This window comes from Carcharodon carcharias, chromosome 2 (genome assembly GCF_017639515.1).
Source record: "Carcharodon carcharias isolate sCarCar2 chromosome 2, sCarCar2.pri, whole genome shotgun sequence".
Lineage (NCBI taxonomy): Eukaryota > Metazoa > Chordata > Chondrichthyes > Lamniformes > Lamnidae > Carcharodon > Carcharodon carcharias.
In genome coordinates this window covers 147,989,031-148,005,914 of record NC_054468.1, presented here as the reverse complement: position 1 = coordinate 148,005,914, position 16,884 = coordinate 147,989,031, and the positions used below count along the sequence as shown (strand labels likewise).

General features: G+C 42.6%; 1 protein-coding gene across 1 annotated transcript in view; it reads right to left on the bottom strand.

Annotated features, from left to right (window-relative positions):
• nt5e (5'-nucleotidase, ecto (CD73)) overlaps positions 1 to 16,884 on the bottom strand; it is a 137,206-nt gene that overhangs the window by 3,398 nt on the left and 116,924 nt on the right. The window contains exon 8 of the mRNA XM_041206867.1: positions 2,445 to 2,594. Within this exon, the coding sequence (XP_041062801.1) occupies positions 2,445 to 2,594 (150 nt within the window). The remainder of the gene's footprint in view (positions 1 to 2,444; positions 2,595 to 16,884) is intronic.

Here is a 16,884-nt window from a genome sequence, read left to right as displayed (position 1 = left end):
AAAGGCCTGTTAAGGCCATTAATACAGCAATTAATCAAATTGACAGGGCTGCCTGCCCAACCTTATGTGACACTGTGACATGAGGGGACATGTGTAAATCATTTTTAACTTTCTTTTTTTCCAACTTTCAAATTGAACTTAATCTCCCTGAGGCAGCTCCGTGCCCCCGATTCTCCCTCCTCCCGCACAATTGGCTGGATTGCCCATGTAAAATGGCGGGGTGCAGTCGATCACAGGCAACAATCAGCTCCGTGCCCACCTGCGCCCGCTCCCAACCAGCCCGCTTGGCAGGTGGAAGATTCTACCCCATGTTTTTATTTCTCTCTCGGCTTAATTTTTTTCAAATTCTTTCAAGGGACGTGGGAATCGCTGGGTAGGCCACCATCTTTGTTGCCTATCCCTAATTGCCCTTGAGAAGGTGGTGATGAGCTGCCTTCTTGAACCACTGCCGTCCATGTGGTGCCGGTACACCCACTGTGCTGTTAGGGAGGGAGTTCCAGGATTTTGACCCAGCGACAGTGAAGGAACAGCGATATATTTCAAAGTCAGAATGGTGAGTGGCTTGGAGGGGAACTTGCAGGTTCCCATGCATCTGCTTTCCATGTCCTTCTAGGTGGTATAGGTCGCGGGCTTGGAAGGTGCTGTCGAAGGAGGCTTGGTGAGTTGCTGCAGTGCATCTTGTAGGTGGTACACACTGCTGCCGCTATGTGTTGGTGGTGGGGGCAATGGATGTTGAAGGCTGATGCTTGGGGTGCCAAATGGGATGCTTTGCCCTGGATAGTGTTGAGCTTCTTGAGTGTTGTTGGGGCTGCACTCATCCAGGTAAGTGGGGAATATTCCATCACACTCTTGACTTGTGCCTTGTAAATGGTGGACAGGCTTTGGGGAATCAGGAGCTGAGTTACTTGCCACAGGATTCCCAGCCTCTGACCTGCTCTTGTAGCCACAGTGTTTATATGGTTGTTCCAGTTCAGTTTCTGGTCAATGGTAACTCCCAGGATGTTGATAATAGGATTCAGCAATGGTAATGCCGTTGAATAACAAGGGGAGACAGTTAGAATCTCTTGTTAGAGATGGTCATTGCCTGGCACTTATTTGGCACAAATGTTACTTGCTACTTGTCAGCCCAAGCGTGAATGTTATCCAGGTCTTGCTGCATATGGACACGGACTGCTTCAGTTTGCGAGGATTCATGAATGATGCTGAACATGGTGCAATCATCAGCGAACATCCCCACTTCTGACCTTATCATGAAGGGAAGGTCATTACTTTAATTAATTACTTTACATTTTTTAATTTTCCCTTTACCAGTAGCTTCAAAGGCACATTTTATAGTCATAGTGTTATAACAGCACAGAAGGAGACCATTCAATGCAACAAGACCATGTTGGCTCTCCATAGAGCAACCCACTCAGTTCCATTCTCCTGCTCAATCTCCACAGCTCTGTAAGTTTATTTCCCTTAAGTGCCTATCCAATGAAATCATTGATCTTTTCACTTCCACTACCCTTGTAGGCAGTGAGCTCCAAGTTATTGCCACTTATAGCGTAAAAAAAAATCTCATCCCCGTGTCTCTTGCCCAAAACATTAAATCTGTGTCCCCTGGTCCTTGTACCATCAGGTAATGGGAACAGATTTTGCTCTGTCTACCTTATCTAAACATGTCATAATCTTATCCATCTCTATTAGTTCTCCCTCAAACTCCTTCGCTCCAAGGAAAACAACCCCAGCTTCTTCAATCTAACCTTGTAACCAAGTTTGCTGTTACTCTACTTTCTTCCGTTATGCTTGTTTTGGGACCATAATTTAGACTACCTTTCCACCTGAACCCCCTGCCTCCAACTCCTCCTCGTCTATTTACTGATTTAAAGTGCTTGTGACCGCCCTATTTATCCTTTCCAGTAAGATACTTGGCCCAGCCTTGTTCTGCTGTGGAGCCTGTTCAAATGGTACAGTGACCTTCTGTCCCAGTTCTGGTGCCAGTATCCCATGAAATGGAATCCCTCTTTTCCATACCTTTAACCATGTGTTTACCTCCCTAATCGGCTCACCTGCAGGTTCAATCTATTCCCAGAATGGCAATAGGGGTCCTATACATGAGATAGGCTCCCAATTTTCATATGAAGGCACTTCAGATACCCCATGGATAAAACTGACCATGGGCAAATGCTCATGTTTACAAGGTGGTAAATCTGCTGACCCCATTTTGAGGAAGTTGTTTTTCAGCAAGTTAAAATTGGTTCCACAATTATAAATTTGCATATTTGCAATGTGAACCCCAGCCAAGGAGTAGGACTCCTTAATAGATGTAAAGTAATTAACAACAATGGCATAAGAGGCATGAATAATTGCTGAGTGGTTTTTTTTAAGAGATCAGCTGTCATACTGTAGCAACAATTGGCTTGTACGGTAATGCTGTGTTCAACACTGGAGAATGACCTTACCAGCCACCTGCAGGAACTCTCCTGTGTTCTGTCCATATCTCCTGACAGAATGCTCAAAAGCCTCTCTTAAAGTTGAACCGTAGACTTTAAGCAGATCAACAGTACTTCCAAATGGTAAAACAGTTAAAAGATTTTCTGCTCGTATTGTTCCTGTGTGTAGGGAAAAAAGATGAACCCATTAAGTTATTTGGTAGGAATGGAGGAATACAGTGTGTACCATTTACAAAGTGCACTGCAGGAATTCAACAAGGCTCCTTAGACAGCACCTTTCAAACTCACCACCACTACCATCTAGAAGGACAAGGGCAGCAGATAGATAGGAACACCACCACCTGGAAGTTCCCCTTGAAGCCACTCACCATTCTGACTTGGAAATATATCACCGTTCCTTTAATAGCACTGAGTCAAAATCCTGGAACTCCCTTCCTACAGCACTGTGGGTGTACCTACACCACATGGGCTGCAGTGGTTCAGGAAGGCAGCTCACCACCACCTTCTCAAGGGCAAATAGGGATGGGTAATAAATGCTGCCAGTGAAGCCCACATCCCATGAATGAATTTAAAAAAGGGTCATTTTAGTCACTGATAACTCTTCCCTCGGCCCTCACTTTCAGCTTCTAACATTCATTTAGTTGGGTTTTTATACCCCAAACTGGAGAGTTTTACATTTCACATTCACTTATTAGCTATCTTGTCTTCAAATATTTAACCAGTTTTTTTCAAAGGATGCAGTTTTCTCTGTCTATGACACTGTGACAACTTCACTTTATGGCAAAGTATTCATGAAACTCCAACGCACTGTGTAAAGAAATTTTTCTCAACCTCTCTCATTCTCTTACTAGTAATTCTAAATTGTAGACTTATCATTGAATCTTCAAACAGGAGATATAATATTTCTGATTAGTCAATTTCTATTTGATCTTCTCTGCTTTAGTGAGAATAGTCTCAATTCCAGGGTATCAACCTGGTGAATTCACATTATATGCTCCTTTTGATATTAATGCCTTTTCTATAATGAGGCACCCTAACTGGTAACTAGGGATACGCTAGCTGAGGCCTAACCAACATTTTATACAAATTTATCATTACTTCTTTATACTTGTACTCTGTAGCCCTGTAATGAAAAACATGATGTTGTTGCCCCTCTTAAGGTTTAATTCATTCACATTCTCACTTCAGGGAATGTTGTATTTAAATCAACAGTTTTCTGTAATCATCTGCCAGCTTCCCCATCTTTCAGCTGATTGCTTTGTCCCATTCATTGTTCTTAGTTCCAAAACATAGTATCTCACAAGTACCTACCACCTGTTTGCTTTCTTCCACAGCAACAACTTAAGAAAATCTTGTTGGGTGCTTCACAAGAGTGTAATCAGACAAAAAATCTATTAACATCTTAATATTTTCCTTAAGCCTTTTGTGATCCTCTTCATTGTTTACTAAGCCCTTATTTTTGTCATCAGCAGATTTTGAGATTCCTGAACTCAAGTTCAAATTACCCACACATATGGAGGAAAAAAGTGGACCAAGCACTGACCCCTGGGATATTCCACTACCAACTTGCTCTAATCTATGCAATATCCATTTACCCGTATTTGGTATCAAACAGCTTTCAATCCATGCTGCTACATTTTCTCTTATTCTTTAAGTTTAAATTTTCTAACAAATTGCATTTATGTAGCTTTCATGTAACAAAACTTCTCAAACCTCTTGTTAGATGTCTTATCTCACAACTTCTGAAAGGTCATATAAAATCCATCTATCACATTCCCTTTATCTAGCCAATCAGTTCATTGAAAAATTATTAAATTTCTCAATCAAAACTTGCCTTTAACAGTTATACTGGTTGTTGTTGATTAATCCAAGCATTTTTAAATGCTTACTAATTTTAATTCAAATCACAGTTTCTAAGAATTTGTCACAAATTACATTAGACTATTGAGTAAGATGATCTTATGGTTACACGATGTAAAATTTGCTCTGAAAAATGCAGCTGTTACCTTAGCAGCATTCCTTAAACTGGTAGGCCTCAACATTCTGGTTAGCATATCTGCCCTTTGTCTGGAGCAGGAGGGTAAGGGATGGGGAGAAGGGGTGTGAAGCAGGAGGTGCATAGTTGTAACAATGTGCAGCTTATAAATCAGAAGAGATTGTGCGATGTGAGAAGTTTGGATTAGGTAGGAACATATTGTCATCCTCAATAGTTTCAACCCCATTACTGGCCACAGCTTCAGTTGTGGCCACACCAGTGATTGCCTCATACCTTTCCTTCAGGTGCTGTCCAAAACATTGAGGCCTACCAGTGTCTACTAAAGACTGCTGCCAGGATAGTGAGCATTCATCAACATGATGTGCTGAGCATGGTTGCACACAAACTGTACATTCAGCGTGTGGTAATCTTTGTGATTGCAGTACATTTCACCATTGAGCAGCCACAGAGCCATGTGTGTACAATTAGTGGCAGCTTGCACATGGGGAAGCCCACTATCCTGGCAAAGTAATGCTGGTCCATCTGCTTCTCTCTGTTTAGAAAGAACACAATGAAATCCCCTCTCCTGGTAAAAATAACCTCTGTCAGTTCTCCAGATCTTCCAATGACAATAACCAGAAATGCTGAGACGTTCGCCATTGTTGTGGAAGAAATCTTGACCCACACAGTACTTACCCAGGAGGTTTAAACTTAGGATGGATAGAATTACACAGTCCGGGTTGTTGGCATCAAACAGGTTCTGTTTATAGATATTAAATATCCAATACTTAAAGGTAATAAGGTGAACAGGTGCTGGGTGTTGAGTTTTTACTTATACTCAATTAATATATAAGGACGAGTCAGCCAGCACTGGCTGTCTCCCTCCATGACTTTTAACTTGGTGGCCCTGTGGATCATGTCCATGTCTCGTGGGAAGTACCATGATCACAGAATCACAGAATGCAGAAGAGGCCCTTAGGCCCATCGAGTCTGCACCGACACGTGAGAAACACTTGACCTACCTACCTAACCCCATTTACCAGCACTTGGCCCATAGACTTGAATGTTACGACGTGCCAGGTATTTTTTAAAGGATGTGAGGCAACCCGCCTCTACCACCCTCACAGGCAACGTATTCCAGACCGTCACCACCCTCTGGGTAAAAAGGTTTTTCCTCACATCCCCCCCCAAATTTCCTGCCCCTCACCTTGAACTTATGCCCCCTTGTGACTGACCCTTCAACTAAGGGGAACAGCTGCTCCCTATCCACCCTGTGTCCCTCATAATCTTGTACACCTCGATCAGGTCGCCCCTCAGTCTCCTCTGCTCCAACGAAAACAACCCCAGTCTATCCAACCTCTCTTCATAACTTAAATGTTTCATCCCAGGCAACATCCTGGTGAGTCTCCTCTGCACCCCCTCCAGTGCAATCACATCCTTCTTATAATGTGGCGACCAGAACAGCACGCAGTACTCCAGCTGTGGCCTCACCAAGTTTCTATACAACTCCAACATGACCTCCCTAGTTTTGTAATCTATGCCTGAATTGATAAAGGTAAGTGTCCCGTATGCCTTTTTCAACAACCCACGAACATGCCCTCCACCTTCAGAGATCTATGGACACACATCCCAAGATCTCTTTGTTCCTCAGAACTTCCTAGTGCCATGCCGTTTGTTGAATACTTCCTTTTCAAATTACTCCTTCCAAAGTGTATCACCTCTCACTTTTCAGGGTTAAATTCCATCTGCCACTTATCTGCCCATTTGACCATCCCGTCTATATCTTCCTGTAGCCCAAGACACTCAACCTCACTGTTAACCACCCGGCCAATCTTTGTATCATTCACCAACTTACTAATCCTACCCCCACAGTCATCTATGTCGTTTATATAAATGACAAATAATCGGGGACCCAGCACAGATCCCTGTGGTACGCCACTGGACACTGGCTTCCAGTCACTAAAGCATCCTTCTGTCTTCACCCTCTGTCTCCTACAACTAAGGCAATTTTGAATCCGCCTTATCAAATTACTTGTATCCCATGTGCATTTGCCTTCTTTATAAGTCTCCCATGTGGGACCTTGTCAAAGGCTTTGCTGAAATCCATAGAAACTACATCAACTGCACTACCCTCATCTACACACCTGGTCACCGCCTCAAAAAATTCAATCAAATTTGTTAGGCATGACCTCCTTCTGACAAAGCCATGCTGACTATCCCTGATCAAGCCTTGCCTCTCCAAGTGGAGATAGATTCTCTCCTTCAGAATTTTCTCCAATAGTTTCCCTACCATTGACTCACTGGCCTGTAGTTCCCTGGCTTATCTCTACAACCCTTCTTAAATAGCGGAACCACATCAGCTGTTCTCCTGTCCTCTGGCACCTCCCCTGTGGCCAGAGAGGAATTAAAAATTTGGGTCAGAGCCCCTGTGATCTCCTCCCTTGCCTCCCTCAGCAGTCTGGGACACAAATCATCTGGTCCTGGAGATTTGTCCACTTTTAAGCCTGCCAACACCTCCAATACCTTGTCACTCCCTATATCAATTTGCTCAAGAACCTTGCAGTCTCTCTCCCCGAGTTCCATACCTTCATCCTCATTCTCTTGGGTGAAGACGGATGTAAAGTATTCATTCAACACTCTAGCGATGTCCTCTGGCTCCACCCATAGATTGCCCCCTTGGTCCCTTATGGGCCCTACTCTTTCCATGGTTATCCTTTTCCCATTGATATACTTATAGAATATCTTGGGATTTTCCCTACTTTTACCAGCCAGAGCTTTCTCATATCCCCTCTTTGTTCTCCTAATTGCTTTCTTAAGCTCTACCCTGCACTTTCTGTACTCCACTAATACCTCCACTGATTTGCTGCCCTTGTACCTGTTAAAAGCCTCTCTTTTCCTTCTCATCGTAACCTGAATATCTCTGGTCATCCATGGTTCTTTGGACTTGTTACTCCTTCCTATCACCCTAGTGGGAACATGTTGAGCCTGTACCCTCCCCATTTCCTTTTTGAATGCCCCCCCACTGTTCCTCTGTAGATTTCCCCACAAGTAGCTGTTCCCAGTCTACCTTGGCCAGATCCTGCCTTATTTTACTAAAATGCACTCTCCCCCATTCCAAAACATTTTTTTTACAACTTGTCCATTTCTTTGTCCATAACAAGCTTAAACTGTACCATGTTGTGGTCGCTATCACTAAAATGCTTTCTCACCACCACCTCAGCCTGCCTGTCCGGCTTCATTCCTCAGAATTAGGTCCAGCACTGCGCCGTCCCTTGTTGGACCCTCTACATATTGACCTAAAAAGTTCTCCTGTACACATTTCAAGAAATCGACTCCATCCAAGCCCTTAACACAATGCCTATCCCAATTAATGTTGGGAAAGTTGAAATCACCTAATATAATTACCCTATTGTTATTGCTTTTACACACCTCTGCAAATTGTGCACATATTTGCTCCTCAATTTCCCGCTGACTATAATAAACACCTAACAATGTGGCTGCTCCTTTTTTATTCCTAAGCTCTACCCACAAAGCTTCATTTGATGCTCCCTCCAAGATATCATCTCTCCTTACTGCAGTAACTGACTCCTTAACTAATAATGCAATGCCTCCTCTTCTTTTACCCCCTCCCCTATCTCGCCTGAAGATTCTATATCCCGGAATGTTGAGCTGCCAATCTTCCCGTCCCTCAATCATTTCTCAGTGATGGCTACTATATCACAATTTTACGTGTCAATCCTCACCCTTAACTCATCCATTTTACCTGTAATACTCCTGGCATTATAGTAGAGACCATCCAGCCTTGCCTTAATCTCTTGAAACTTAATGCAGCTGTACTCCCCCTGACTTGATTGTTTTACTGTATTATGATGTGTCCCTATTCTGCTAACATTCTGTGTCACCTTACCCTGCTGAATTAGTTTAAACTCCTCCCAACAGCACTAGCAAACCCGCCCGCAAGGATGTTAGTCCCGTTCTAGTTCAGATGTAGACTGTCCGCTTGTACAGGTCCCATCTTCCCCAGAAACAGTCTCAGTGATCCAGGAATGTAAAACCCTCCCTCCTGCACCAACTCTTAAGCCACGTATTCATCTGCGCTATTCTCCTAGTTCTGAGCTCCCATGTTGTAGGCTGCACCCCCTTTTTGGTAACTTTAAAAGTCTTTTGCTTTTGTTTTATTTGCACTTCAGTCCCATGCTCCTGATCTATGGGCACCCGGCACTGATGAAGGCAGGGAGTGTGGAGGACCTCCTCGTGAACCTGCTCAAGTTGGCCATCAACAGGTCTAGGCAGTGGGCGATCAAGGGGGTCATCCGACCACTGTCTGCCCCATTTCTGCAGCTACATTCGTGACCAGGTGTCCCTGGAGAGGGAGCACACAGTGTCTACGGCACAACAGAGGCCTTCCATGCTTGGTGGGCATGGCGGGGCCTGGGGTGCTTTATCGACCCTCTTAATCACGTTTGGTTTAATGTTTGTAAGTTTCCTTTTAACATCTAATTTTCAGTTTGCAGTGTCCCTTTAAGGGGCTGCATCTTGTTTTGTCTCTCGTTTTTCCCTAATTTAGTTTAATTGGCTTGATCAAAAGAAAAGCATTGGTTGTCTTCCTCCGTGCCTTTTAGCTTGGCATGGTGGGGTTTCCTGTACAGGCTGCTGCTGCACACCTTTCATTTCCTTGCCTTTGCCTGCCACCCAGATGCACTCTGGCGTGCCTTGTTGCCACCCAGTAGTGGAGATCCTCAGTGAAGGGCTCTCTAAATGAGAGGCTTCCCCCTTTCTATTGGGGACCTGGGGTGGAGGGTGTTTCATGCGGCAGTCCCGTACAACTTTAGGTCATCTCAGTTCTCAGATTTCCAGCATTTTGCGGCCTTGTGGAATCTGTGGACCATGTCCGTGTAGGGTGTTGTAGGCTGCACTCCCCTTTCAGTTATTTATAAAAACCTTTTGCTTCTGTTTTGTTTGCACTTCAGCCCCATGCTCCTGATCTTCGGACACCCTAGGAGTGGAGGGGGGCAGGGAAGGAGGAGGACCCCCTCATGAACCTGCTCCTGGGCTTGGCCAAGTTGGCCATTAACAGGTCCAAGCAGCGGGCAATCGAGGGTGTCATCCTGCCTGTCTGCCCCTCTTCCATGGCCGGTGTCCTTGAAGAGGGGGCATGTGGTGTCTATTGGCAGTATAGAGGCCTGTGCTCGGTAGGTACCACGGGGACTGGGGTGCTTTATAGATCCTTTTAATTTGACATTTGTAAGTTTCCTTTAATATTTGACTTTTTTTTGCAGTGTCCCTTTAAGGGGCTGCTTCTTGATTTATCCCTCATTTTACTAATTTAGTTTAATTGGTTTCTCAAAAGACTAGCACTGGCTGTCTCAAAAACAAAAAGTGCTGGAAAAACTCAGCAGGTCTGGCAGCATTTGTGGAGAGAAAAACAGACTAAACGTTTCGAGTCTGCATGATTCTTCTTCAGGGCTGACTGTTTCTTGTGTCAGTTCTGTAGCGGGCAATTGACAGTCTCTACCGAAGCATCCTGGTTTCTTGTATCCTTCACATCCAGGCTTGGGAGTTAGCCAACATTGGTAACAGAGGATGGGTTCCTGAAACTGAAGACTGGAGGCTGACATTCACTTCCAGATAGAAGGTTAGAATTGCAGTTAATGTTTTTGAAAGAAGATTGTAATTGCCAACTGTTTGAAGAAAGATGACTGAAACCAGGTGTAAGGTGGCAGGATATGATTTTACACCACTGTTTTGTGAAACCGAACCTTTTGATCAATGAGGTCGCGGCATGGACACGGATTACATCCCTGCTGAAAAGAAAGCAAGAGCTAGCTCCACAACTCCTACTTCCTGCCAGGAGCAAGGTCCGCCACAAACTGTTCTTGGAAATAGACACTCAGGGCCTGAACAATGACGAAGGTTTGGACGACCTCAATACTCACGGATAAAATTTATACGAAAGATGACATATTGAATGCCTATGAGGCTTGGCCCGACTTTGGCAAATTTAGAAAAATGGATGATTCGTCCATAGAAGAATACATCATGGAGTTTAAGCAACCAAATGCAAGATTGCAGTGATTTCACATTGAAATTCCTAAATCAGTCCTTACCTTTAAATTATTGGACTGTGCTAGAATATCAAACATGGATAGGCTTTTGGTTTTAACCGGAATTAGATTTATAGGGAGAGAAAAACACTTAAGGATCAAGTGTCCAAAGCCTGGGAAAGCATTCATTTCCAGCCACTTTTATGGTGCAAATGGGCTCTTCAGCAGTGACATAAAAGATGGAGGATACTATGCTGGCAGCATTTTGGGACTGTTCAAATATGTTCAAGCACCCAAACATATGACAGAAAAATTACAAACAATGAGTACAAGGACAGAGACCCTTTTGGGAGCTATAACAGATGGTGGAAATCGGGTAATTGGAAGGAGAATAATTCCCTGAAATAACCAAGGGGTGGTCAACAAGTGCTTCAGATACGGATCTAAGTATCATTATGCGTTGAATTTCCCTGAAATGAAAGGCAGAGTTTTTGAGAACATGATATCAAAGGTACAGAAGACAAGAGAACAATGCCAACCAATCAGAAGGAATTGTATTAGTTACTAAAAGTTTTAGTCCGGTAATGAGTATCCCAGTTGCAGATTCAGTCAATTGTGCATTCTAGACAGTGGGTTTACGTCCACAGTATGTGGAGTAGGCTGGCTAAACTGTTATATGGATTTTTTAAGGAAGACTGCAGTAAAGTCAAAGGACATGACAGTTCTGCTTGTTTCAGATTTGGTGACAGTAACATGTTGAAATCACTAAAAAGAATAGCAATTCCGTGTAAAATAGCAGCGGTAAATTGCTTTATCGGTGCTGATGTTGTATCGAGTGAAATACCTTTAATGTTAAGTAAGCCTACAATGAAAAATGCTCAAATGAAGTTAGACATGGAGAATGATAAAGTCATTGCCTTTGGAAAATCTGTAGATTTACAACTCATGCAGTCGGGACATTATTCTATTCCTTTAAGGCTTATCATCTCTAGACAGAATGTTAAAGAGATATTAATGGCAGCTGGGGATAAGGATTTAAGGGAGAAGAAGCAAATTTTTACTAAACTAAATCAACAATTTGCGCATCCCTCAGGCCATAGGTTGAAGTTTCTGTTAAAGGATGTGGGGGGTACTGGATGAGGAATACACTAGACTTGTCAAGAATATTAGTGGAAAGTACAGGAGAATGTCATCGCAACAGTAGCAAGTTTTCCATTGGCAAGAGACTTTAATGAAACTATAGTCATGGACCTCAAAGTATACAAAGAAAGAAACACTTTTCCATTTTGTAGATATAGCAACTAGGTTTAGTTGTCAATGGTAATTTTTAATGAAAACCAAAAAAAAATTATCGATAAAAATAATGGAAAGGTGGATAGGAACAGGGATGGAAGCACCAGCTAAATTCTTAACAGATAATGGAGGAGAATTTGCCTATGAGGGATCTGAGAGTATGTGAAAATTTGAATATTGTAGCAAAACAGCAGCAGAAAGCTTGTTTAATAATGAATTATGCGAGAGAAATCACGCTGTGATTGACAAAATGCTCTGAAAAATTTTGGCAGACCAACCAAATTGTAAATTGTCAACTGCTTTAGCATGGGCAGTACATGCAAAAAACATGCTCCAGATGGTTGGGGGCTAGAACGTCTATCGATTAGTTTATGGCAGGAATCCAAAGATACCTTCAATAATTTGGGAGCATCCCCCTGACTTGGAAGGGTTACCATTAGTTCAGTTTTTGCAGAACATTGAATCCCATGCTTGCAGGGAGAGCGTTTATAAGGCGGAAGCGTCAGAAAAGATCAGGAGAGCTTTGAGGTATTAAATCAGGCCGTGAGAAATGCATTTTCGGCCTGGGGATATGGCAAATTATAAAAGGGAAGGGCAGAAAGAATGGAGAGGCCCAGGATAAGTTATAGGCACTGATGGCAAAATGATAATCTTGCAACATGGTAACCAAACTGTCAGAGTACATTCCACGCAACTTAGTGGCACTGATTACAAGTTGACGGAACCTGAACAAATGATGAAAACTGAAGGTGCACCAGGCACCTTGCTCACATATATGCCAGACCTGTAAGAACAACATATTGTGGTAGATAACTTGCCATATGAGAGTAGATCAAGTGATTGTGTAGATCAGGATAGGGCAATTTGTCACCAAGATCAACCAATGAAAGTTGGAACTAGGGTGGCATACATGTCAAAGGGGTTAGTGAGTGGAGGGAAGTCATCATACTAGGAAGGGCAGGAAAGGCCACAGGGAAATACAAAAAAAAAACTGGCTGAATGTACAAGACAAGGGGCAGAATATGAGATCTATGGATTGGCAGAAGGAAATAAAAATGTGGAAAGCCAGGAAACATAGTGTAAGTTCAGACAGTGAGTCTACTGGTGATCACAGCTCAAGGAAAAGACCAAAAAATTGTAAGAGGAAGTCAAGTCGCAGGAGGGGCAGGTCAAATAGTAGCAGTCCAGAAAGGGACAGGAGATCTAGTAGGCGATGTACTTTAACTAGAGCAAGGACCACAGAATAGTCAAGGAGTGACACAAGAAGTAGGGGCTCCTACGATGGAGAAGCTCTAGTGGCTATGAAGTAGTTAGATGAAAATGAAATTGACAATTAGAGAGAGTTTGGTGTTTACATGGAGGTGCCAGACAAAAGGACAACCAACGTTGTCCCATAGATGTACAGAGAAAGTACTTACCGATGGGACAAATAAAGCAATAAAGCAAAGGCTAGACTGGTGGTTTGGGGATTCAAAGAACAACTGGGCAATCAGGAGGTTACAGCAGATTCCCCAACAGCAGAAAAAATAAGTCTGAGGATATTCCAAGCACTTCTAGCGACATACTCATGAATGTAAATCCATTGACGTCAAATCAGCATTTTTGCAAAGGAAGCAATTTCAAAAAGAAGTATTTTTAAAGTCTCCAAAAGAATCTGGAGATACAGAGGGGGAATTATAGAGGTTGAGTAAGTGTGTTTGCAGGCTAAACGATGCATCCAGGGTTTGGTATTTTTCACTTAGGTTTGTCTTATTAAAAGCTAGTTGTGTTCAGCTAAAAGTAGATCCAGCAACATTTGTGTATTATTAAGGAAAACTAGCAGGTGTTTTCTTATTGCACGAAGATGATGTGCTGTGGGGAGATTTTGCGGCATTTGAAAAATTTATAATAGATAAAATTATGAAGAAATTCAAAATTGGAAGTCTGGCTTCTGGAGCATAAGGTTGGATATTAGGCAGACTAAATTGGGAATAGCCGTGGCTCAACAGTGTTACCCAGAGAATATTAATAGGATCCTGATAAATCAGGCTAGGTCCTTGCAAAACGGAGACTCTTCAAGTAAGGAAGAAGCAGATCAGTTCAGAAGCTTAACTGGGCAATTTAACTGGTTATGGGTTAAACTGGGCATGCCGACAAGACCGGAAGCGTGTTACGATATATTAGAATTGAGAAGTGTCGGGTTTTGATCTCACAAGTATAACACAGATGTTGGAAAGGAAGGAAATTTCCAAAAATAAATGGGTTGAATCAAGTTGTCCGATTGTTTCACAAAAAGAACGGCTTGTTCAAAGAAATTGTTGAATATCCTCAAGAGGGATGCCTTGTATTGTGATGGATTGTGACATGGAAATTTTCATTAATTTTTTATTTATTTTTTTGTTTTCTTTTAAGAAAAAGGGGAATTTGGATTATGTCACAGGGTGATGGTATAATAAGGTAACATGTATTTTCATTTTGTATGAATTTTTTAATGCATATCAAATTAATTTAAAGAAAACAGGGAATATGTTAGCATTTAATAGACTCTGTTTAATGAATATTAAATACCCAGTACTTGAAGGCAATAAGGTGAACAGTTGCTGGGTGTTGAATTGTAAATTATACTCAATTTTACATAAGGAAGAATCAGCCAGAACTGGCTGTCTGGTGTGTTAGAGGGGAGACGTCAGCTCTGTAGTGGCAATAAACAGCCTCTACCTAAGCATCCTAGTTTCTTGTATCCTTCACGTCCAGGCTTGAGAGTTAGCCAACATGGGTGTCTGTCCGAGACTGTCCCTGATACTGACCTTTGTGTCAGAGACTTGGGCTTGATGATCCGTACTTACCCAGGTACATAATCCATCCTTCACAGGCATATCTCAGTGATTAAAAGCGGGAGCTGCATAGGAAAAGCCTAAAGAACACTGCAGTTCACCCACTGCCTGACAACGCTCACCCCCCACCCCTCCAAGCCCGACAATGCTCACTGTTTTTGTGTGGTCGGGGTCTAGATGGGGGTTTTGGGGATTATCTATTCTACCAAAGTATGCTGCTCAAGTCTGTAGTTTTTTGAAATCATTACCCTTTTATTGACAACAAGTATTTACACATTTGGACCTCTACATGAGGTTGGAATGTCTCCTCCTTCCAGATCTCTCTTCCTTCTCAGACATGTGATTTGACATTATGATTACATTAGCATAATTTATGTTTCTGATTTTAACCCTTTCCTCTACATCTCCCTCCAAGTCTTTATCCCGATCATATTTAGCTTCTCCTACATCTCCCCCTAAAGTCTCAGACTTCACCGGGTTACTCCTGAGGTGCCTCAACCAATCTCCCTGATCTCATTCTGATCTCCTTTTGAAGTCGAGGATATTCTGTACTTTCCCTTTTGTCAGTGTGAGTGATCTTCTCCTCAGTGGCTGTAGAGCTTGTAATAAGTCTTTATTGGGATCTGTGTGATAAGCCCAAGTTTCCAGTTTCTTTCTCTCCAAGGATATTAAGGTGCTGCAGTTTCTCCTTATGATACCCTGGTCTATCTCAATCCTGTACGAGCTTGGTTATGGAGTTTTTTCAATAATTGTGCCTTCCTTCTGTTGGTCTTGGACCCATGCTCTCTTCCCCCTGGACTTCAGCCCTGCTAACTCATGAGCTCTGTGCCTGTGATTAAAGTTCTGAGCTTGGTTGCGACTCTGTTCTTCCTCGGACTGTTTTACCCTCTCGTGGTCATTTGAGGTGATATTTGCGAAATTGTGGAATAGCTAATTAGCAAATTGCGGCCCATTGTCAGACACTATGATGCCACGCGTTACATAAATTTTCTTGAGGGATTAGATGTCTGATTCTGCTGTGATACAATGCAATAAATTTACTTAAATCCACAGAGTGTGGTAATCAATGACAATAAGAAATATTTCTCTCTAAATTCAAATAAATCCATTCCTAGGCGCTCCTCTGGCCTTGATGGAAAAGTAGAACTTAATAGTGGTTCTTTTTGTATAGCACAAGTAAAACAATTAGAAATCATTTCTTTATAGAGTAATGCCTGGCCACCGGACTGATTAATTGCTGTGCTCTTGCCAGCGATTTTTGCCTGGATGACTTGGTGAAGTCTTTGAAGAATATCCAACCACAGTGTTTTCGGTACGACAATTCTCTCATTGAAGAATATTAAGTCAAAAATGAGACAGTGAGGTGCTTGCGCTGTTCAAATTACCGCTGTAGTATAGGATTAGTGGGGCTATAGTCTAGCCATACTTCCAGATAATATTCTCAAACTTGGAGACATTGCTTCATCTGTTTGCTGAGCTTAGACCATAAGACCATAAGACATAGGAGCAGAAATTAGGCATTCGGCCCATCGAGTCTGCTCCACCATTCAAGCATGACTGATAAGTTTCTCAACCCCATTCTCCCGCCTTCTCCCCGTAACCTTTGATCCCCTTACCAATCAAGAACCTATCTATCTTGGTCTTAAATACACTCAATGACCTGGCCTCCACAGCCTTCTGTGGCAATGAATTCCATAAATTCACCACTCTCTGGCTAAAGAAGTTTCTCCTCATGTCTGTTCTAAAAGGTCTTCCCTTTATTCTGAGACTGTGCCCTCGGGTCCTAGTCTCTCCTACTAATGGAAACATCTTCCCCACGTCCATTCTATGTAGGCCTTTTCAATATTCTGTAAGTTTCAATCAGATCCCCCCTCATCCTTTTAAACTCCATCGAGTATAGACCCAGAGTCCTCAAACGTTCCTCATATGTTAAGCCTTTCATTCCTGGGATCGTTCTCGTGAACCTCCTCTGGACCCTTTCCAGGGCCAGATCATCCTTCCTGAGATACGGGGCCCAAAATTGCTCACAATATTCTAAATGTGGTCTGACCAGAGCCTTATAAAGCCTCAGCAGCACATCACTGCTTTTATATTCTAGTCTTCTCGAAATAAATGCCAACATTGCATTTGCCTTCCTAACTATTGACTCAAGCTTGTTTTATTTTCTGCAACTTTTTTGCAGTAGCCAGTAAGTGCTGAGTGATTAAGGGTGTATATGCTTCAATCTCCTTGATGAAGTGTAAATCCTCTTGTTTGGTTCCTTCTGATGATATTCGTGACAGTGTGTCTGTGTGTAGTAGAATAGATAATCCCCAAAACCCCCA